The sequence below is a fragment of the Eschscholzia californica genome, unplaced genomic scaffold, assembly GCF_041429995.1.
Source record: "Eschscholzia californica isolate CP2 unplaced genomic scaffold, dmEscCali1.0.p SCAF_2, whole genome shotgun sequence".
In the NCBI taxonomy this organism is placed as follows: Eukaryota; Viridiplantae; Streptophyta; class Magnoliopsida; order Ranunculales; family Papaveraceae; genus Eschscholzia; species Eschscholzia californica.
The window spans coordinates 39,351,621-39,373,581 of NW_028238309.1; the positions used below are offsets into that span (position 1 = coordinate 39,351,621).

Here is a 21,961-nt window from a genome sequence, read left to right on the forward strand (position 1 = left end):
CCTTCACGGTACACATTTGGCATGGTTCTAGAACCTTGTTCAGAGATGTTTTTACTGGTATTGACCCAGATTTGGATGCCCAAGTGGAATTTGGAGCATTCCAAAAACTTGGAGATCCAACTAGAGGATGACGTCAAGTCATCATGCCCTTTATGACCTGGGCGACACACGTGCTACAATGGCCGGGACAAATGGTCGTGATCCCGCGAGGGTGAGCTAACCCCAAAAACCCGAAATGAAGGATTTCCATTCATTTCGTACCCAGTTCAACAAAAAAAAAAAAAAGTACTAAAGATTGGAGTTTGTCAATATCAATACCGATGACAAGAAAATTAGAAATCATAGATTAAATAATCCATGAACAAAATAAGTCTCTAGTTTTCTACCAATCATGTTCTTGACTAGACCCAACACTAAAATAGAGTATTACAATTACTTAAATCACATAACCGGATCATTATTCTTGATAATCGTTTTTTTCTGTCTGCGTTTTTCTGCACGTCAAACATCGTCTCAGTGTTCACCTAATGTCATGTGGGCAAACCTTTAAATTTGAATTGATTAATAAGACATAAATGAATATGTTAATAGTAGCACAACTACAAAAAAGAGTCATAAATTTGCATTCAGAATCACTTAAAAAACCTATAACTGATAAATTCATATTAACATAGTAGACTTCAGGTTCAAATCTTACATTATACAGCTTTTCCTCCATACCCAAAAAGACCAACATTGAACTTTTTCGGAGAATCTGACTGAAGAATAATAGCTTTCTCCTTCCCATTCAGACCAAATGCCTCTAGTGATGCCAGAATAACACTTAAGACAGAAATGAATATGTAGCACACGTACAAAAAAGAGTCATAAATTTGCATTTGGAATCACTTAAAAGACCTGTAACTGATAAATTCATATTAACATAGTAGACTTCAGGTTCAAATCTTACGTTATACAGCTTTTCCTCCATAACCAAAAGGACCGACGTTGAACTTTTTCGAAGAATCTGACTGAAGAATAATAGCTTTCTCCTTCCCATTCAGACCAAATGTCTCAATGATGTCAGAATAACACTTCTGTTTTTGCAACCTTAAACTTCCTACCGATTTTGGTTCATCTTAGTTGCAGCCATGAAAACTTCTTTCTCATTGCTAATAAATATGAGGTCGCCCTTTGGTCCGCCGCAGCCTTTTACAAGACGACTAACATCTTCAGATGGACACTCCTTACCAATACATGCTCTCAACGAGAACGAAGCTGCTTTTGGAGTTCTATAGAAAGGTACATTTAACATGACATTCTTGATCTCATCCTGTTCTTCAATTTGGTTACGATCCAGGTATACATACTGACACATATCCTCCACAGACATCTTTATCCACAATTTATCTTCGCTTGAGATGTTCAATAGTTTCATATGAAACGTAATACCAGCAGGCAATCCGGAAATGAAAGGAAGAGGGTTTTCCGAATCATTGCTTGGTATATCCAGTTCTCCCTTGATTTGTTTTAATCTTCCACTGAATGCTGCTTGTTCAAGGGCGAATACTTCAAGTAATTTTTTTGAAGGAACTGAGTAGGAAAAAGCATCCTGATATCCAATTTCACTAAATACCTTCTTCAGTTCTTCAGCAAATGCAGAGGGTTTAATAGATTCAGCCTCACAAATAAGCTCCATACGCGATAAAGTAGATCGTGATCTCTTCAATGTCTTGTTTTGACAGCATATTTCCACCATCGGCAACCTCAGGACACAAGTGAGAAGTATCAGCTCTAAGATATGCAACTCTTCTTTTTTACTGAAACCTGAATACCCATGCATCAGTTTTCTAAGACTAGTATCTAACTTTTCTAATAAAAGATCCAGCATTTCTGTTCTATAGCTATCAATTCTTTTTAATGGCATAACATGAATCCATGTCTTTGCTAGAAGTTTGACCACCCGAATATATTGAGATGCAAATGCCAACAAACCGGTAGGTCCACGCGAATCAACAGCTATAGTTTGCAGCTCTTCCTTACAGCTCCTATACATAAGAACAAGTAGGAAAGATTCAATCAACATGAAGAAAGCAAAGCTTTTACATAATTAGGCTTGACGAAAATTTAAGAATGGCTATAGGAAACTAAATATCTCTTTCTGAGGATTACTAGCTGCCATTTGCGCTTATAAATAAAGACAAAGGAGAAAATAGTTTGGAATAGAACCTCAATGTCATCTGTACTTCATCTAAGAATCCTAACTTTATTGACTGCCAGGTCTCCACGACCACTCCGAGGATGAAATTTACATTTCTTTCTGCCTCTTCATGCATGGAAGTGACTCTCTGTTGACATACTAGAGCTGAAATTGTTTGCCTTAAGTCCCACATATTATCTTGAGACAGCATTTCAGAGGTTTGGTTACTGATTTGTTGCAGCGGTTCTACTTGATCAATAATCTCATCTATATTATGAATTGGAAGCTTTCTTCCAGATCCAGGCAAGAAAAGATGATCCTCTTCAAATGTATCAGCATCAGGAAAATGCATAATTCTACTGGATTGAGATAAATAAGCCAATAGTGTGTCTTGAGTTACAACATCTCCTAAAGAGTGGGAGATTCTCCCAAGAAAAGGAACTGCATATGGAAAAACTTTCTCTGGAACAGTGCATAAATGACGTTCACGTGTCAAAGTTGCCGAAATGGCTAATACAAGTATTGCAGTTACTCTTGCATTATCGAGGCTCAGCTCCCCTTCACATGAAGGTTCTATCTGATAAAAGAGGAAAAATAAAAATCATTATTTTCACTCGGTTATTCTGAATGTATAGAAAATAAATTTAGAAACTAACTTCTTGAGACACTTCTTTGATGAAGCTACTCGCAAATTTTGCATGGTTTCTACCCATATGAAATAACACAGAGAAGATATCAGCTTCATCCTGGGAGGAAAGAAAACAGAGTCATATATACCAACGATGTGCCCAAGGAAGTAGTATCATACATAATAAACTGAATTTGAGATTAATGGGGATGCACACCTCAGGATAGGTCTCCAAATTGGATAGAAGACCATCAATTGATGACTTGAAAATATCCATATTTGTCAGTTTGACGTAACAGAGAACATTTCTGGCTTCAATTCTTATCAAGGTACTCACATCAACTAGGGTACCAAGAAACTGCAGAAAAGTGCGATAAAGTATAAACCGCGATGAGAAATATGGTTATATACTTGGAAACAGTAAAGAATTCATTCATCAAATCTTAAAACATACTCCCTCCGTCCGATTTTGTTTGACCTTTTAGGAGATTCAACTTATTAAGGATTTTCATTTATTGCTTGCTAACTAAAAAAGATTTTCCTAAATTACCCATATTTAAGTATTTAGAGTATTACAATAACTACCATGTTGGAAGTAGTGTTGAACCGATTGCAACGTTTTATTATTATTATTAAAAGTAAGGGGTAGATTGAGAAATGCCAGTAAAGTTAGTAATAAATGAATCTTATTTAAAGTAACTGGACAACATTTTGGGACTTCCTTAAAAGGAATAACACCCAAACAAAATGAGACGTAGGAAGTATAAATTTTCTTTAATTTGGTTAAGTAAATTTAATGAAAGGATGATCAAACTGATCTTCTTGGCTACATGTCCCCACATCCATGCAAAATGTTCTTAATAGATTAATGACTTTGTGCCCGGCTATACTCCCGGCGAGGGTAGGTGACCGGGCCAGATTTAGTGAGAGAACGTACTCCGGTCGGGATTATGGTTGGGCATAGTATAATCGATGTTCTTAAGATCGGTCGAAAGCTACCTTTTGACTGATTTTAAATATGCTTAGTTGTTTTGTTGCGTTGAGATACAAAAATTAGCTTCTTAAAAGCCATAAATGTACTTTTCACGGGAAAAAGCAAAAGCCACAAATTGTGGCTTAGTTGTAGCTTTTTCGGGAAGCTAAAAATCACTCACACCTTCAAACACGAAGTGACTCGTGCCCCTCTCCCTCAGTCCCTCTCTCTCTCTCTCTCTCTCTCTACACCCAGCGTAATAGGTTTCTGTGCACCTAGCTTCTCAATTCTTCTTTCTCTCTTTAAAACCATTACCTATCACTTTCTCTCCTTAGACATATTTTTTAAGTCCTCTTTCATAAATATTGCCTTTCTCTATCCACATAACCTCTTCTTAAATCATTACATTTTCCTCTCTCCCTTTGTCTCTCTCTTGCTATTTCACCACCACCAGACCAAGCACAAACAAAATAAAAAGCAAGTAATATATTAACAGAAAATTTATCTTAATTATTATTTATTTTTTCATAACTATTATTATCTTTTACAAAAATTATGTTTTCCCTCTTCAACTAGTAGTGCTTTTCTTCGCTGAATTCTCATATAAATTTATCTTTTCTATACTTTATTCTAATGTTTGTTAGAATACAATAGTCTTTAGTGGTTTGGTTATGCACCAAAAAAAAATAATATGTATTTGTTTTAAAATACACTTTTAGCTTATTTTTGCGAAATGTATCATGCTAACGCTTTCTTAGGATATTACCACACAGTCAAATTTAGTTTCTTTTTAAACACTCAAACTGAAGTGCTAAAAGATACGCAACTGCAAAAACAAAATTTGTTTATCCAAATGAGACCTAAAGAAGCAAGAGGTATACCATATGCATGTGGATCTCTTGCACTTTTAGTCGATTAGACTTCACCATTTGATACATTGTATCCAATATTTGCAACCGAACTACCATCGAATCATCATTCAGCATGTCCATCAACAAGTTTAATGCATCACGCGCAAACTGGACAGAGAAAGCTACTAGAATCCCCAGCGACTTACAGGCTGATCTCCTCACCTTTAAAAGTAACATATGTACAAGAGGCAAGTGCATAACAAAATTAAATTGAAGCTAAAGATAACTAAAATTGAACGTCAAGGTGGTCGTTTTTATTGCCAAGTGTGGTGTGTAGAAACCATTTCAGACTATCAAAACGACTTCTTGTAAAGTAAAGCAGCGCATGCTTCAATTTCAGGAGATTAAATATCCATCTGTGTTATATCTGAAGCCTACAAGAAAAACACAGGTGAAGTAAAATCCCGTAGAGGATCAAAATTACCTCAAAGAATTCATCTTCAAGTCCATGTACAAAAGCACCAGCAGCGTTCGATGCTAGTAAGTCCAACTGTTTGGTAGCACACTTCCGCGGAAGTTTTCTTTCTTTTATGATCCCTAGGACTTTTTTCGATAGGGTCTGCAACAGTATATCCTCAGATACCAATTTTATTTTCCCAAGCGCAAGAAAAGCTTCATTCCTGACCTCCATACTCATATCTCTTACCATTGAACAAAGCTGTATAAGACAAAATCCAGCACTTAAGGAAGAAGGATTGCACATGAATTCCAAGCATCTTCTAGCAACAGAAAATAACAATAAAGGCATGTTTGGATGAGCAGCTATAACTATTTCTTAGACTAAGATTACCTGAACAAATGCTGAATCAAACCAATCTCCGTCAGCAACATCAGTATCAGAGACAGTCACCTTTTGGTACCACTCCGTAACCTGGATACAAAATGACATTTTTTTAGCAGAAAAGAGAAAGCTGTGTTAGACAATGACGTAAATCGTGCAATCCATGTTGGAGGTGGACAACATTCTCCTTTCCTCATAAGAGTTTTCTAAAGCAAACAAAGAATATCCAAAGTGAAGATCATAACCATCAATGCTACTGCATTTTTTATAACCATCACTAAGAACAGCATCAAGATGGCTGAGAATCCAAAAAGTTTATCAACAGCATATGAAGATGATGAATTGATCAGGTTAACTTGCAAATATGAAACATATAAGATCAAACTAATACTATAGATGAGCCCTGAATTAAGAAACTGATAACAACAATTCATTACCACGTGAATGGCGGCTGACCTCACGTAATCATTTGAATCAAGAAGAAGATCAACTGCACGATCGTAGCATTCCCCAACCAATCCACAGCTTTCAATACCAGATGATTTGCTTAAAGTGACTAACCCATCTAAAGCAATTCTCCTCATGTAAGGATGCGGGTCACTTGTAAACCTTAAGAAAACGGCAACTAAGAGAGAAGGTCTAACCTGAAATTTCAAGGCGTTGAGAAGAATCCATGACCGAGTAGTTATAGAGGGGCTTAAGCAAAGAGATAGTAGATAATCTTCATTGAGTTCTTTAATGGCGGAAAAAAAGCTTTCATCACTCTCTGCGATGGTGAGGAGAACTGACAAGGATAAGACACTAAGATTAGGATCCTGGGAAAATACGTATGAATGGACAGTGTCAAAGACGACATGAGAGAAGTGGCGGTGTCGAAGAGCTAGGTCAGACAGAAGCTTGAGGACATGGTAGTGGAGTTGGATAAGGTTAATTTCTCGATCACGTTGCAGAAATCGGGCAAGGGATTCAAAAACAAGAGAGATGATTTTGTCGGAAGTTGAAGGATTGATAATGAGTGCTCTGAGGGAGGCTAAGGATTGAAGAGGACAGGGGAGTCGCTGTGTACTAGTAGTAAAATGATCAGAAGAGAAGCTTGTTATTAGGTTATCAAAATCAGCATTCCCCAAAACATGTTGTTCCATGCTATTAGTGTTTCCTTCCGAACTGAGTAAGACCTACTTAAATGGTATGTTATACAAATTCCTTATGCTGGCCTTGTCGTGTTGGTGAAATTTCAGAACTTCCCATTCTTTTTAGGCAATAAAACCTGTAAGGTGATGAAACCATAAAAGACCAATTTAATAGACAATCCAAATACTAGTCTCCACTCTGCAATTTAATAGACAATCCAACACTGAGTTGTTAATCAAACAGTAAAAGAAAGCACAATGGGATAGTATTAACAAAATAATGTTGTATACAGATGATAAAGAACCATGCTTTCTGTCATTACTTGGGCATTTTCACAAACAACAATTGAGCACAAATAAATGTAGTTGTAAAGAACCATTTTAATCTATGACAAAGATTAACTTTGAACTTAAGTAGTACCCATCAATCAAAAGAAACACAAAGAAGCATACTCTAAATTAAAATCATACACGAAACCAGCACTAGTTTCGCCATATTTGTTTTCTCAGATAAACGTTTGGAAGTTGAAATTATACATTCAGAAAAACACTCAAACTAATAGGGTTACATCAATGTCAAGAGCACATCTACAAACTAACTTACAGCAGCTAACAGCAAATTTTTCTATTAACAGAACCATTAGAGAGAGAGAGAGAGAGAGAGAGAGAGAGAGGAAATTTTTCGACATTTTTGTCACATGGGTGGGGGTGGTCTACTACATAAATTTGGAGGGGAAATTTTTGGGAAATTTTACACACAAACACACTGTTATATACACATATTTCACTCCATTTACGATGACCAAATGAATTGTTATGGTAGGACCAAAGGATTTTTAAAGGGACCAAAAAAAGAAATGAAAAGAATGTAAACAAAGAAGGCGAAGGGTCATTAAAAATTCTCTTGTGTTCTAGGGGTGGTGTTTATGTTTCTCATGAATTTCAAGCCCAAAACAGACCCAACGAAAAAGAGACACACAACTGAGAATTACATCATGAAGTTGAAAATCAAAGACACAACCAAAAACAGACAAACAAGTCAAGTTAACACAAGTACTTCAAGTACTGAAGTACAATTGTCCTTTTATGACTGAACTGAAATCTGAATATACTCATGAATCTGTAGTTGGACTTGCCAAATACTTTTGTAAAAGGTTCAATCTTATACTCAACTTTCCAAAGCAAAATTGAAGTACAAAGTATGGATACCAAACCTCTGTTCAAAATCAACTGAAACTTATGAACAGCAAAACTGAAAGAAATAGCAAGGAGCAGCAGCTTTCATGTTTCATAGCTAGCCCACGGAGATTATGGCATGGGTTTCGTGGGCTAGACAAGATACAAAATCATACTTTTATCAATTCCTAGGGCTTTGTAGTAAACCCAGGAAATCAAAGAATCAACCAGAAAACCAGTCGAGTAGGGCTTTTCATAAAGGTAATGGAGATCAAGCAATTAAAATGTTGAATCCAAACAACGAAACAAACTATAGAAGGGAGAAAATTTTGAACAAAAACTACAAAATTTGAAAAATACCTCTCTTCTTGTGATGGATCTTTAGTAATGGAATCTTTGGCTCTCTTTGCTCTAGTCATCTTCAATGGATTGTATGGGCAGTGAGAATCACTGCTTCCCGTGAAGAGAATCAACTTGTTGAAAAAGAAAATACCTGTTGAGGAGGAAAATCGACTCGTTGAAGAACAAGTTCTGAGCTTTTAGCGGGGGTTAATTCATTCAGAACTTTTAATAGAGCGTTCTTAACAATTTTGAAGTTTGCCTTATTGGTTCATAACTTTGAAGTCCAACAGTACTGGTTTAGACATTACAGGCGTCTAATCGCAACTAGAAGGGAATCTTCCTAGGCATTATCTGTAGCCAACGGTTTCAGTCCATCTATTTCATTCAGGGGTGGAGCCAGGATTTTAACTTAGACAAGGCTAAGCTTTAACTTCGTGGTTTCTCCTAAACATAAATCAGTATCAATCCAATATCAATTAAACATGAATCATACATCAACCAATATCAATCACAATCAAATAAACTAAATATGAACGGATAAACAATGTCAATTGACAATTAGACATCAAGTAATGAAATAGTCTAAGATTTAAAACTTATAACAAAGTAAGAGGATTTTCATCAAACAGTTGGTCTACAACTTAAACCATCTCCATGATTCTGAATGAAACTCATTAATTTCTTGATGAATTTCATAAAAGTCGAAGCAAAATTATATCTAAAAATGAGAAAAATTATACTAACCGATTCCTTGAGAGAGAAAGTGAAGATTTAAGAACCCTAGTTGCTAAGCAGCTAGGCTTCTTGCTGTCGTCGATTAAAGATAAACCCTCGCCAGAAATCCTTGAGACTTGAGAGAGAAAGTGGAGATCAAAGATAAACCCTAGAAGGTTAGAACTAGTTGCTCACTTGCTCTCTCGGCTCCTTGCTGTTGTGGTGTCCATAGTAGATTTGAGAATTTAAAGGGAGAATTACTGAAACCCCCACCTTTTCATAATACACATTACTGAAACCCCCACCTTTTATTTATAATTACTGAAACCCCCACCTTTTCATAATTTACATTACTGAAACCCCCACCTTTTCATAATACACATTACTGAAACCCCCACCTTTTCATAATACACTTACTGAAACCCCCACCTTTTCTTAAGGTGGGGGTTTCAGTAAGTGTATTATGAAAAGGTGGGGGTTTCAGTAATGTGTATTATGAAAAGGTGGGGGTTTCAGTAATTGCGAAAACTAAAAATCACGAAACCGACCCAAATTGAAAAAAGAAAAAGTTTACAGCAGGTGGAGTACCCAATTACCCCTACTCTCTTACGAAAATCACGAAACCGACCCTAATTTGTTAGCGTCGGCCCCTTACTTCATTTGGATTCATAAATTTGAATATTAGCGTCGGCTCCATTCTTTTAAGACGATATTACATCAACAAATTTGGTCATTTAGAACCCTAGTTATACTTTTTGTTTTTAGTGGGTGATTTAGGGAAATAAGAAAATTTTCCGGAGAATAAAATATGAAAGAGTGGAAAACTAAAAATATTCTCCCACACACCATTCCTTTCATATCATCGGTATAGTCACCGTTCGACAAACTCGCTGGAGATTCTCATCTCTCTCTTCTCTCTTTCTCGCTCCCTTCTCTCTCTCTTTCACCTCGCTCTCTTTTCTCTCTCTAGCTTCGGCGAAGGGGAGGAACTCCTTCGTCGGACTTCTGGTTTCTAGACGAAATCAATCTGATTTCGTCTGCAAACCAAACGACCACACGAGATCTGGTCTCGTCTGGTCTCCAGACAAAACCAGGGCTTCTCCTCTTCGTCGGAGATATAGAGAGTGACGGAAAGAGAGAGAGAGAGAGAGAATGCAAAAAAAAGAGGGAAGATGGGAGGAAGAAGTGTTGTCTTCAAAGTGTCGCCAGAATTTTCACCGAATTTGTTGTGAAGGTTGTCGGATTTTATGGTGGAGGTGGTCGGAATCCATAGTGGAAGTGGGAGAGGAAGAACAGGGAAGCAGTTAGTTTAAGTGTTTGGAGGAAACAAAAAGTTCTAAAAAAAATTCCACCCAAAACTCTATGCCCCCGTATAATTTATATATTTCCCCAAATCACCCACCTGTTTGTTTTGTAAAATGACTGCAATAGTCATTGCAATGGAATTGATACATCAACGAGATCTAATAAATACAATAACCGCCAAAGTTAAACTTTTACAAAAACGGGCCAAAATAAACAACGACCTAAAGCCGACTGACCTACCAGACCTAAAGTCCAACTAAACTACTTTATTTATACCTTTAATAACTCAAGTTCAATAGACCATGAATGCCACCTCTTTTGGAATTGAATTTGGGACAGTTTTGGAGTTTATGTCAACACCATGCATCGACCACTTAGGCAACCAAATGTTGACGAACCCTAGTTATATTATACTCACAGGCTTCCTTCACTTTAAGTTAGATTAACTTAGTTGCCTTCTTGTCTCTCGTAAAGAGAAAACAAGAGATAGTCTAGATGGAAAGAAGATGAGATTAAGACACCATTAGCCTACATAAACCAAACACCATTTCATCTTCCAATCAACTCTTGTTTTTTTATTACCAGTCATGTTTACTCTTCATGGTTATTTTTTTTTGTTGTTCTATCATCATTATAACTTGTTATCGTGTGCTGGCCAACTTCTATTCTTTTTGATTGGCTATTCATTTTAGTCACACATATGTCTCCCGTGTTTACATGCATCCCACCCTTCTTTCACTAGTATATTTTTGGATTGGTTACTGGCCAAATGTTGGCCGTTTTTACCCTCCAATCAAACCTTACGTCTCAAGAGTTCATCTTCGTTGTACTATAGTATTAATCTTAATTAAGTAACTCAGAATCACGTTTTGGTTCTCCCAGCGAACATCCTTATTGCCTTTTCGAATTTTAGGTGTTCGTCTTATCCATCTTCAATGCTACACGATGCTACATTCATATCTTCATATTTCACTTAATCAGACAGTCTGTTAAGATCAAATTCCATAGCATTTTCAAGATTAGCTCTCAGATTTGCAAGCCACTGAATGAAGAATATTTTACGAATCGGAATTATATTATGAAATTATTTATTTTTGTAATTTTGTTTAAATATTTTGTAACGTTACCTATTTAGAAGTTTAATGCAGTTATCTTTCGAAAAACTATGATTATTTAGATCTTTTTTTACTTTAAAGTTATGTGATATTAATTAGAGGAAGACAACATCATCTCCGAGATTTTCAACCTCCCGGTAATGTTTTCAACTCATTTTGTTCTCTAATTTTATTAAAAAAAATCTTCTAAATTTCTGTTATTTATTATTCATTTACTTAACATTATCTCAACTTTTTCACACAATAAAAAACATATATTATGTTTTGTTGACAAATGAGTCCTAATTTTTTATATTCTATATATACAGTTAAGTCAAGATGGCACCAAAGAAACAAAAATTAGGGTATCCCAAACGTCAAGCAAAAGCAAAAGATCAGCAAATGATACAGTCACAAAGAGGAACTCTTGATAGATTTGTTGTTAAAGAACAACCAAAAGTACCCGAACAGAACAGTGAAGAACTAAATGAAGATTGTGTACAAAATGAAAATGATAATGATAGCAATGGAAATGAATTTAACGGTGGCATAGACCATAGTAAGAGTCGTTATAATTACTTTGATGGTGAACACTTAAATAATGAAGTTTTAGTTGATAGTGTTCTTGATGAATCTCATGAAAAAGAAAATGACCCAATATCCGAAAATATATATGATCCAAGACTTTAGCATACTTTAGATGCAAAACAAAAAGACCTTGTAATTGAAAAAGATCATGCTATAGACCTATCAATAACTGAAGGGTTCCAAATGATGGTACAAAAAGGCAGTTTTCTTCGGAAATCTACCGTAGACACTTACCAAATGGAGCAAAATATGATCAAAATCTGTTTGTGTACCCAAAATATGCAGATAAAGTTTTCTGTTTTCGTTGTAAATTGTTCAAGAAAGGACCTTAGAGAAATAAATTAGCAAATGAAGGATACGGAGATTGGAGACATCTTAGTGTGAGGCCTAAAGAACATGAAATTAGCATTTAACACATTGCTAATATGGCTCTTTGCATTGAAACACAAGTTCAATTAAGAATAAGCGAGCCAATAGACAAAGTTGTGCAAGATGCAATTAGAAAAGAGAAAGAACATGGGAGATTATTATTGCGAAGGTTAATTTCAATAATAGAACATCTTGTCAAGTATACTCTGGCATTTCGTGGAAGAAAATTGGTGAAAAAAGCAACGGAAACTTTATGGGTTTTGTTGATATGCTTGCATAACATGACTCAATTATGGAGGAACATCTTCGTCGGATTAAGAATAATGAAATTCGATCTCATTATCTCAGTAATATAATTCAAAATGAGTTAATACAAATGTTGTCGTCTGAAGTTAGAAACACAATTCTTAAAAATGTAAGGGAACCTAAATACTTTTCAATCATTCTTGATTGCACTCCTGATAGTAATCACCAAGAGCCGATGGCTTTGGTCATAAGATGCGTGTATACGAGTCCTACTCCAGTAAAGGTACAACAATGTTTCTTAGAATTTTTTTAATGTGAATTATACATCTAGAGTCGGATTATTTGAAGAGCTACAAACTGCCTTAAAGACTTTTGATATTGAGATAGATGATGTGAGAGGGCAAAGATTGATAATGGATCAAATATGAAAGGGTGCAAGCAAGGGGTACAAAAAGACTCCTAGATATTAACCCCTAGAGCATTTTATACTCCATGTGGTTGTCATAGTCTCAACTTAACTCTTTCTGATATAGCAAATTGTTATAATAAAGCTAAGGATTTTTTTTGAGTTATACAACGAATCTATACATTGTTTGCAAATTCTACAAAGCGTTGACAAATTTTAAAGGATAAGCTAGGAGTTATTCTAAAACCGTTGTCAAAAACACGTTGGCAAAGCCGTGTTGAAAGTGTCAAAGCAATTATAACACAACCTCAACAAATCAGAAAAACTTTATTCGAATTAGGAACAAGTGACGATGAAGCTAAAACTAAAGTGAAGCAAATTCTATTGCAAGACGCGAGCTTAGCAATTTTGAATTTTTATTGGGAACCACTATTTGGTACAAAATATTGGTTACAAAAAAACAAGGTCAGCAAAAGTTTGCAGTCAGAAGATATACATATTGATGTCGCCATAGTAAGAGGCTTAATTGCTACGTTTAAGCAATACAAACAGGGTTTGAAGAGGCCATGGTCGATGCTAAGAGACTTGCAATTGAAATAGAAGTTGATGTTGTATTTCCCGAGAGGCGTGACATTTGACGAAAAAGACTTTTTGACGAGATTGATAATGGATCATCAGAACTAGTTTCACAATCAGGTGAAGAATATTTTAGAGTTCATTATTTTAGGCCAACGCTTTGGGGAAACAAGAATAGCTTCCGAGGTGTAAAATTTTAAAGGGAAGATGCGAAATTTTGAAGATTTTCCGGGGAAACAATTTTTTTGGGAAATCCTAAATTAAAGTTTTATACAAGTCCAAATACTTTTTACTCTTTTCTGTTAGGTCATTTTCTCTTAGGCCTTCTCCTATCCCAGCCCCCACTTTCTTCTTGGCCTTCTTCTTCTCTTTAACAGTCAACAGGTAAGAGGGAAAAATAAAACCTACAGACATCAACAAATTTTGATCCCTATATAAGCTTCAAGTATGGTGCGTTCAAAAGCTTCTTCATCAAATAATAATCTTCAAGTATGATTAGACCAACACCTTCCATTTACCGTTTTGGGAATGATGATCACACTTAACGATGTGAAACACATCGTCGATCTCCCGGTTGATGGAGATGCGGTAAATGGTGTAACAAGTGGTATAATGAACTTGGAAGAAATGTTAGCTTTGATGAATAGAACTCAGGGACTTGCCCGTAATGAGGCGAGGGGAGCTTTAAAGAACGGGAATTTGAAAACAGTGAAACTAGAGTTCTAAAGGAAACACTTGGACATTTGAAGAATAATCATGTGAGGCAAAAGAAGGAGTATTCCGCAAGGGCGTATATACTTTACGCTGTTGAATCTTGTATTTGCCCCGACAAGAGCGGGAATAGGGTGACTGTTCAATACCTTCAGTGTTTTGAAGAGTTGGACAAGGTCCATAACTCTAGTTTCACTGTGAAACACATCGTCGATCTCCCGGTTGATGGAGATGCGGTAAATGGTGTAACAAGTGGTATAATGAACTTGGAAGAAATGTTAGCTTTGATGAATAGAACTCAGGGACTTGCCCGTAATGAGGCGAGGGGAGCTTTAAAGAACGGGAATTTGAAAACAGTGAAACTAGAGTTCTAAAGGAAACACTTGGACATTTAAAGAATAATCATGTGAGGCAGAAGAAGGAGTATTCCGCAAGGGCGTATATACTTTACGTTGTTGAATCTTGTATTTGCCCCGACAAGAGCGGGAATAGGGTGACTGTTCAATACCTTCAGTGTTTTGAAGAGTTGGACAAGGTCCATAACTACTCATGGGGTTCCGTCTGCCTTGCTAACCTGCTGCATCAAATGTTAATTGCAACCAGGTTTGAAGTGAAATAAATGGGTGGATGTTTTACCCTTCTTATGGTACGTGAGAATTTCGTACTCAATAAATTAATTATTTTCAATTATTTTAAAATTAGTTTACTAAATCTCTAGATCATTTTCTTAGGTTTGGATTTACGAGCATTTTCCTAGCCTTGATGGACGGAATGTTAAATCAGAATTTCAATAAGGGTTGCCATTTGCTGAGAAATGACAACCTAAGCCTGCTAGGAACCCCAAGCTAGAAAAGCACTTATGGATTTTAGGGAGAAGCTTGACAACATGATAGCTACAGAAGTAGTCACATACTTCATATAATTTTCATGCGTAAAATAATTCCAGTTACTTCGAAATGAATATTTATAATTTAAGTTGTTTGGGGGGAGGTTTCTTAGGATCCTTGCGTGAAGTATGGAGATCATTATAAGGCTGACGAGTTGTTATACTACCATGAGATAATTGTCTGTTTCGATATCGTTGGTTTAATATAGGGTTATTTCCCAAATATCCCCCAACTTTGTGACCGGTTTCCTGCCTACCCCCTACTTTATCAAAAATACCCAGATGGCCCCTTTTTTAAGATTCTGTTATAAAATCGTTAACTAGTCATCACCTCTCTCTCATCCAACTCATCACCTCTCTCTGCCACCTCATTTTCTCGCCACCTCATCATCTTCACCGGCGAAGGTCACCGGACGACCAATTTTCCGACCCGCGACCTTCAAATATAAAAAAATTTTAACTCTTCTCCCTCTCTCTCTAAAAATAAAATAAAATATATAACTCTCTCTAGATCTGGTGAACCACATCTGGTGAATCAGATCTGGTTAACCAGATTGATGGCCTCTCGAAACAGACCTTGAAGGTCTATTTTGCAAGCCTTTGATGGCCTCTAGAAACAGACCTTGAAGGTCTATTTCGCAGGCCTTTAATGGACTCCCGAAACAGACCTTCAATGTCTGTTTCGCAGGCTTTTAATGGACTCCCGAAACAGACCTTCAATGTCTGTTTCGCAGGCTTTTAATGGCCTCCCGAAACAGACCTTCAAGGTCTGTTTCGCAGGGCTTCAATGGCCTGCGAACAGACCTTCAAGTTCTGTTCGCAGGGCATTGATCTGGTGAACCAGATCTAGAGAGAGATAGTTATAAAAAAATATTTAGAGAGAGAGAGAAGAGTAAAAAAAATAAAATTATGTTTGAAGCTCGCCGGCCAGAAAATTGGTCGGCCAGCGACCTTCGCCGTTGAAGATGATGAGGCGGCGAGAAGATGAGGTGGGAGAGAGAGGCGATGATTTGTATGAGAGAGAGGTGATGACTAGTTAACGGTGTTATAACAGAATCTGAAAAAAGGGGCCATCTGGGTATTTTTGATAAAGTAGGGGGCTAGGCAGGAAACCGGTCACAAAGTTGGGGGTTTTTTGGGAAATAACCCTTTAATATATCCTCAACGAACCCTCCGTCGGCTCGGAAGTTCAGTCAATTCGAAAACCTCCTCGCTCTCATGACCCACTGAAGTCGGTATTGACGAGCAAGAGGTATGTGGCTTCCCATCAGCTGCTTGGGAATGGGAAAACAAAGAAGACCGCTTCATATCTTCTTAATCTCGTCTCCCTATTACTACTCCCGGACAAACTGTAAAGGGTATGTCATGGTATGCAACGATTTCTCGCATGAAGGTATGTAACCCAACTTATCCAAATAATGGCATCAAAACCAATTTCATTTTAGGCTTTATCTTTTTCTGTCTTTTTATTTAATTTCTCCTTCAATGCATTTTCTTTTTCTAACTTCTTCTCTAATTTCTCTTTTGACGCTTTCTATTTTTGTAAAATCTTAAAGCTAGATTGATTCCTTTTAGTCGACCTATCATTCTGACTTTGCTTTTTTGAAGGTCGACCTTCTCCAACAATCGGTTCTTGCGGTTCCCTCATGTTTGTTGTTTTAGAAACACCGATTAACCTTAGTTCAATTCTCATTTGCTCCCTCTCTGGTTGTGAGGCTTTTAACCACCTTTTTCTCACTATCGTATGTTCAAGTAGGTCATCATAGTTCATTGTCTCCAATATCTATCGATGGTATGAAGAGGTATAGGAACGTTACTGGCAAGTTGCTCAATCAACTCATGTTTACAAGGTAACCCACGTCTGCGCCTTAGTATACAAAGGCAACATTCCCACTCCCATAATGATCAACCCGAGTCATCTCTTCCAACATCATATCCATCGCGCCATGTGCAACCACGTTTCTTAATTTGTCGAAAAGCTTTCTTTGATGGGCATGCATCACCTTTGTCAAAGTTTTCTGAAATGAGTCTGTGAGACCAATAAACTGAACATCTAAGCACTTATGAGCAGTTTCCTAACATGAAACAGAATTCTCCGTCGAATTATTCAAGAAACATTTCAGCCTCCAGTGTTCTCCTTCAGCTCTACTTGTTGATGGGGTGTCGTAATGCCTTATCTAATTCGTCCAAAAATTAACAAATCTCTCTTTGTAGAGTGACAACCATGTAACTTGACAATAACTTACTAACTCTAGGGAGACTTTTGTGCATTTCTCTACGAGCTTATGGGTCTTGTATAGTTCCTCGGTATCTGCCTACGTGGCAAGTTGTCATTCATCGCAAAATTCATCAACCATTTTATCTTTCTTAAGTTTCTTCTCACTTGCATCCATCTTCTTATCCTTATCTACGATCTCTAAGTGTTTCGCAGTTGGAAATACGCTCTCAATTTCTATCAACGCGAGTTCCCTGTCAGTAATGAATACAGCAGGAGAGTCATGAACATTATATAACTGTCGCAAACATTTCACAACCCAAGTATAGTGTTCCGTCTTTTCGTTGCTTATAAATCCGTTTGCCACTGTGAAGGTCTTCCTAGTCGAAGAGGCTGAGACTACCTAGAGCAAAGTGGGTTTGAACTTGATGGTTTTATAAGTGCAATCAATGACAACAAACTGAGGGAAACACCATGCAAGCTGAACACTCGTAGGATGTGAAAAGAACAAGTCCTTTACCTCTTTGGAATTTTCAAAACATCTATACTTGACCACATAGTGGCACTCCATGCACAACTGCATAAACTGTTGAATTGCTGACCTACCTTCACTTTCCTCACACCCGACCCTTCGACCTTTCGTTGTGCATTGTACACAGTTCTCTTTGTAGAGAAGTTACGTTTTTTAGTTTTATATGCTACAATATATCTTTGGGGCGTGATCCACTTTAGGTTAATTCAATAACTAATTTCATCTTCTTTAAACCTAGCTGCATATGCATGACCTATGAGATTTTTCTACAATTGGTGGTTGTGGTGTCTATTGATCAATTCAATAATCTATTTGTCATGAAGTACGTTATATTTGAACTTTATATCAAACGGACAATCACATTTAGAAGAACCCATACGCCTCCTTTTACTTGTGTTCGTATTAGAAATCCAATTTTTTTTCTTTGTGGCTACCAAACACACCGCTTCAACTACACCAAAACAAGGCATACGCCCCCTTTCTTTCATTGTTTACTACTTTTCCCCCTTTTTCACAATAACAAATCTAGCTTATATATTAACTTCAGTACACCAAACTATTGCCACATCCCTCGAATCAAACAACTGTGAAATATAGAAGAATACATTATGTGCTTACAAAAATGAATGAACTCATATATCAGTAATAACGATAACAAAAAGAAAACAAATTACATACCATGCAGGAAATAAATGTGATACATCGACAAAAAGTGGAATAAGTGTTCCATCTCCGGACATTGAAGGAGCATTTGAATCAAGTTTAAAAGACTGAAAAAGAATGAACATAAAAAAATTACATAAGAAATCTGAAGAAGGAAAAAAGGTCACTGAACCATTTCGTGGACTATATGGACACGAAATGATTCGTGGATCCCTTAACCACGAAATACTTTGTGTCTCAATGTCTCACGAAGTGTTTCGTGATATGTACAACCACGAAACTGCTTATGTTCACGAAACTCCTTCGAAGTTTAGAACCTGCTGGGATTTTAGGGTTAAAAAAATCAAAATAAAATAAAAGCCATTACCTCTTCAACATCATCTAAACCCAACCATAATTCTTGGCCTTCATTAATGATGTTGTCTTGAACTATACTTCCAACAACATTATCAATTTTTGTAGGTTCTTTTTTCATATTCTAGGGTTTAAGATTGTCTAACTAATCTGAGATTTTGAAGAAAGACAAAGTTATTTAATGGTTCAAAGAAGAGTTGTAACGAACCAAATAAAATTTTGAAGAATAAAGAAAGAGAAATCAAGAAGATGAAGAACTTGAAGAACAATAATGGAGGTTTAATGAAGTTGCCTACAAGATTTTAAAAATATTTTTGGGTGATCCCTAGGAAGATTTTGTAGGTTTTGTTTGTTTATTAGAATAATTAATTAGTAAACCATACAAAATTTGAATTTTTTTTTTAAGTACCTAGATTTATTTTCCTATAACAATTTACAAAATGAGTTATTTCCTATTTGACCCCCTACTTTGTGACCAGCTTCATTTTTTGCCCCATATTTTTCATAAATTCAAATTTGACCCCCTATTTTCATGTAAATGGCGTAACTTCCCTTTCTAATTTCAAAATAAAAATATTAAAAAAATTAATTTCAAAATCGAAACAAGCTAAATAAACAACCCAAAAAGAGAGAGAGGGAGGTGAGGTGGAGAGAGAGAGGTGAGGTGGAAATATTTTTATTTTTAATATTTTTATTTTGAAATAAGGAAGGGTAGTTACGTCATTTACATGAAAAATAGGGGGCCAAATTTGAATTTATAAAAAATAAGGGACCAAAAAGGAAGCTGGTCACAAAGTATGGGGCCAAATAAGAAATAACTCTTACAAAATAAATTGGTCAAACTAAATTGACCAATTTTTGACCAAGTCTTTGCACCCCGAAAATTATTCTTATTTCCCCAAAACGCCGACCTTATTTTATTTTCTCAATAGATCAAACTATTGATTCATTAAAGAGAAGATTCAGACCAATACCAAGAATATGAGAAGATCTCCGGGTTTTGTTAAGACCAGAAAAGTTGAGTGTATATTGTGATGTGAATTAAAAATATTTTGCGATAATCTTGCAAATAATTTGAGAAATGGGGACCATTCTAATGTTGAAGAAGATGAATAATTTATAGAGCTCTTGCAAAATATTTTGTCTGGTGAAGTTAAGAAAGCTAGTTGCATTTGAATTTGATAAAGAAAATGAATTGTTTTCCAGCTACTAGTATTGCTTATAGGATTTTAATATTACTTTTGTCTGTTAATTAATGAGATTTTCATAATTTTATTTATCATTAAAAGAGCCTCTTTAAAATTTGACACAGGATCTTCAAAATCTCAGCCACGCCCTTAATAGTAATGACTACCTTAGTCGATTTAAATAAAATAAAAATAGTAATAAGAAAGTTATGCAATTGACTTTCTCTTTCTTGCTTAACGTTTAAGTATCAATGATTACCTCATCTACTCATCCTAACTTTAGGTAAACCATTTTGGATCTGATTGGCGCATGGGATCGGATACACTCGTTTCTCCATCGAAAATCTTCTCTTCTTCTTCTTCTTCTTCTTCTTCTTCCACGCTATTTCCTTCCGTTTCCATACCTCCCGCGTAACACGCTTACTGACTGCATCGCGATCTATTACACTAAAGTATCGTCAAAATCGCAGCCGTACATTTCCATTGTATTCTAATAATCTAATGGTATAAGAACTGGGATCTCCTGTTTATATATAACCCCACCGACAAAGTAGCTTCTAATTCCTCTTTGGCTCTTTCCCTCCTCCACTCCATTCCCAACCTTCATCATCTCTCTCTCTCTCTAAAAGAGAAAAAATCTCATTCCACAAGAGAACACCTCCATATTTGTGCCCTAGTTTTTGTTAATCATCTAGATCCCCAAAAATGGCTTCTCCTGCTCCTACTCTCCCAATCTCAAATTCACAAACAGTCACCAATACAGATCAATCTCAACCTCCGATCGCCACACCTGCTTTCCGTGCATTCATCAATCACCTCTCCGATACTGTTCGCAATGGTTTCTCTCAACGCCGTCCATGGTCGGAACTCGTCGATCGCTCCGCCTTTTCCCGCCCCGATTCCCTCGCTGAAGGCGTTTCTCGTGCTCGCAAAAACTTTACCTACTTCCGCATCAACTACTTCACCGTTCTTGCCGCTGTAGTTGCTGTCTCTCTTCTCACGAATCCTTTCTCTCTCATTGTTCTCTTATGTCTTCTAGCTGCTTGGATCTTTCTCTACCTCTTCCGACCTTCAGATCCACCTCTTGTTCTCTTCGGACGTAGTTTCACCGATAAAGAGACACTCGGATTATTATCTGTATCAAGTCTTGTTGTTATCTTTCTTACCAGCGTCGGATCTCTTCTTATCTCATCTGTCATGATTGGTATGTTGCTTGTCTTCGCTCATGGTGCACTTAGGGTTCCTGAAGATCTATTTCTTGATGAACAAGAACCAGCCTCAGTCGGATTCCTCTCCTTCCTTGGTGGAGTTGCCGCACCTTCTCCCCCCGCTCCGCCACAAACCGTCGCCGGTCGCGTCTGATGATCTAATCAGATCTGATATGTTTGAGGTTCGATCCCATTACTTTGAGTTGTTTTTCTTCACCCTGATTTTGGAAGAAACAAACTCGTTTATAATCAGATAATATGCCAGCTATTTTTAGGGTTTTATTTTTCTCTGATCTATCTGTGGATCGTCTCTCCTGACATGAAGAACTATAGATCTATTTTGCATATTTTGGTTTAATTAGAAATACATGTAACTTCGTTTAGTGATTACCATGATTTTACTCAATTTTATCCTTTATGTCTATGTAATTCTCATATCATAAACTTATAAAAAATCGACTTCGATTATGCCTAAATTTGTTGCTATTAAACTGTTATTATTTTTGTTATGAAAGCAAATCTATTATCTATTTTAGAGATCAAATTTGTATCAAGAATTGCTCATCTTTTTTTCCCCATGAAATTTCTATTAGTTTAGGTGTTCAAAGCAGTTTTGAGTTTATCTTTGTCATAAACAGAGATGGGGTTGATTCCATAAAAATGAAAATGAAATTGTATGAAAAACCTAGATGCAGATCCTCAGGCCTCAATGTATATCACCTGTGATGCTCTTTTTAGCCAAAATTAGTTTAAGAATGATATTGAATGTCACACCACCATTAGAACC

General features: G+C 36.4%; 2 protein-coding genes across 17 annotated transcripts; one reads left to right on the forward strand and one right to left on the reverse strand.

Annotated features, from left to right (window-relative positions):
* Positions 1–600: 600 nt before the first annotated feature.
* On the reverse strand, positions 601–9,763 carry LOC147557809 (protein SIEL-like). 16 transcript variants are annotated; one of them, XM_086659398.1, is made up of 14 exons: positions 9,374–9,566; positions 9,003–9,094; positions 8,865–8,950; positions 8,139–8,271; positions 6,117–6,739; positions 5,910–6,037; positions 5,482–5,562; positions 5,116–5,349; positions 4,662–4,853; positions 3,025–3,165; positions 2,836–2,925; positions 2,209–2,756; positions 1,075–2,027; positions 601–822 (listed from the first exon to the last, which is right to left on the reverse strand). In XM_086659398.1, the coding sequence occupies exons 5-13, from the start codon at positions 6,145–6,147 to the stop codon at positions 1,100–1,102; spliced, it is 2,373 nt and encodes a 790-aa protein (XP_086515524.1). In that variant the 5' UTR covers positions 6,148–6,739; positions 8,139–8,271; positions 8,865–8,950; positions 9,003–9,094; positions 9,374–9,566; the 3' UTR covers positions 601–822; positions 1,075–1,099. The 16 variants fall into 16 exon arrangements, with proteins under 16 accessions (XP_086515524.1, XP_086515523.1, XP_086515517.1 ...); XM_086659397.1 differs by having other exon boundaries at positions 601–2,027; positions 8,123–8,291; positions 8,861–8,950; positions 9,374–9,553; XM_086659391.1 differs by having other exon boundaries at positions 5,910–6,739; positions 9,374–9,550.
* Positions 9,764–20,358: 10,595 nt separating this feature from the next.
* On the forward strand, positions 20,359–21,650 carry LOC147557810 (PRA1 family protein B4-like). The gene has a single exon (XM_086659402.1). It carries the CDS (start codon positions 20,672–20,674, stop codon positions 21,326–21,328), a length of 657 nt encoding a protein of 218 aa, XP_086515528.1. The 5' UTR covers positions 20,359–20,671; the 3' UTR covers positions 21,329–21,650.
* Positions 21,651–21,961: the final 311 nt, after the last annotated feature.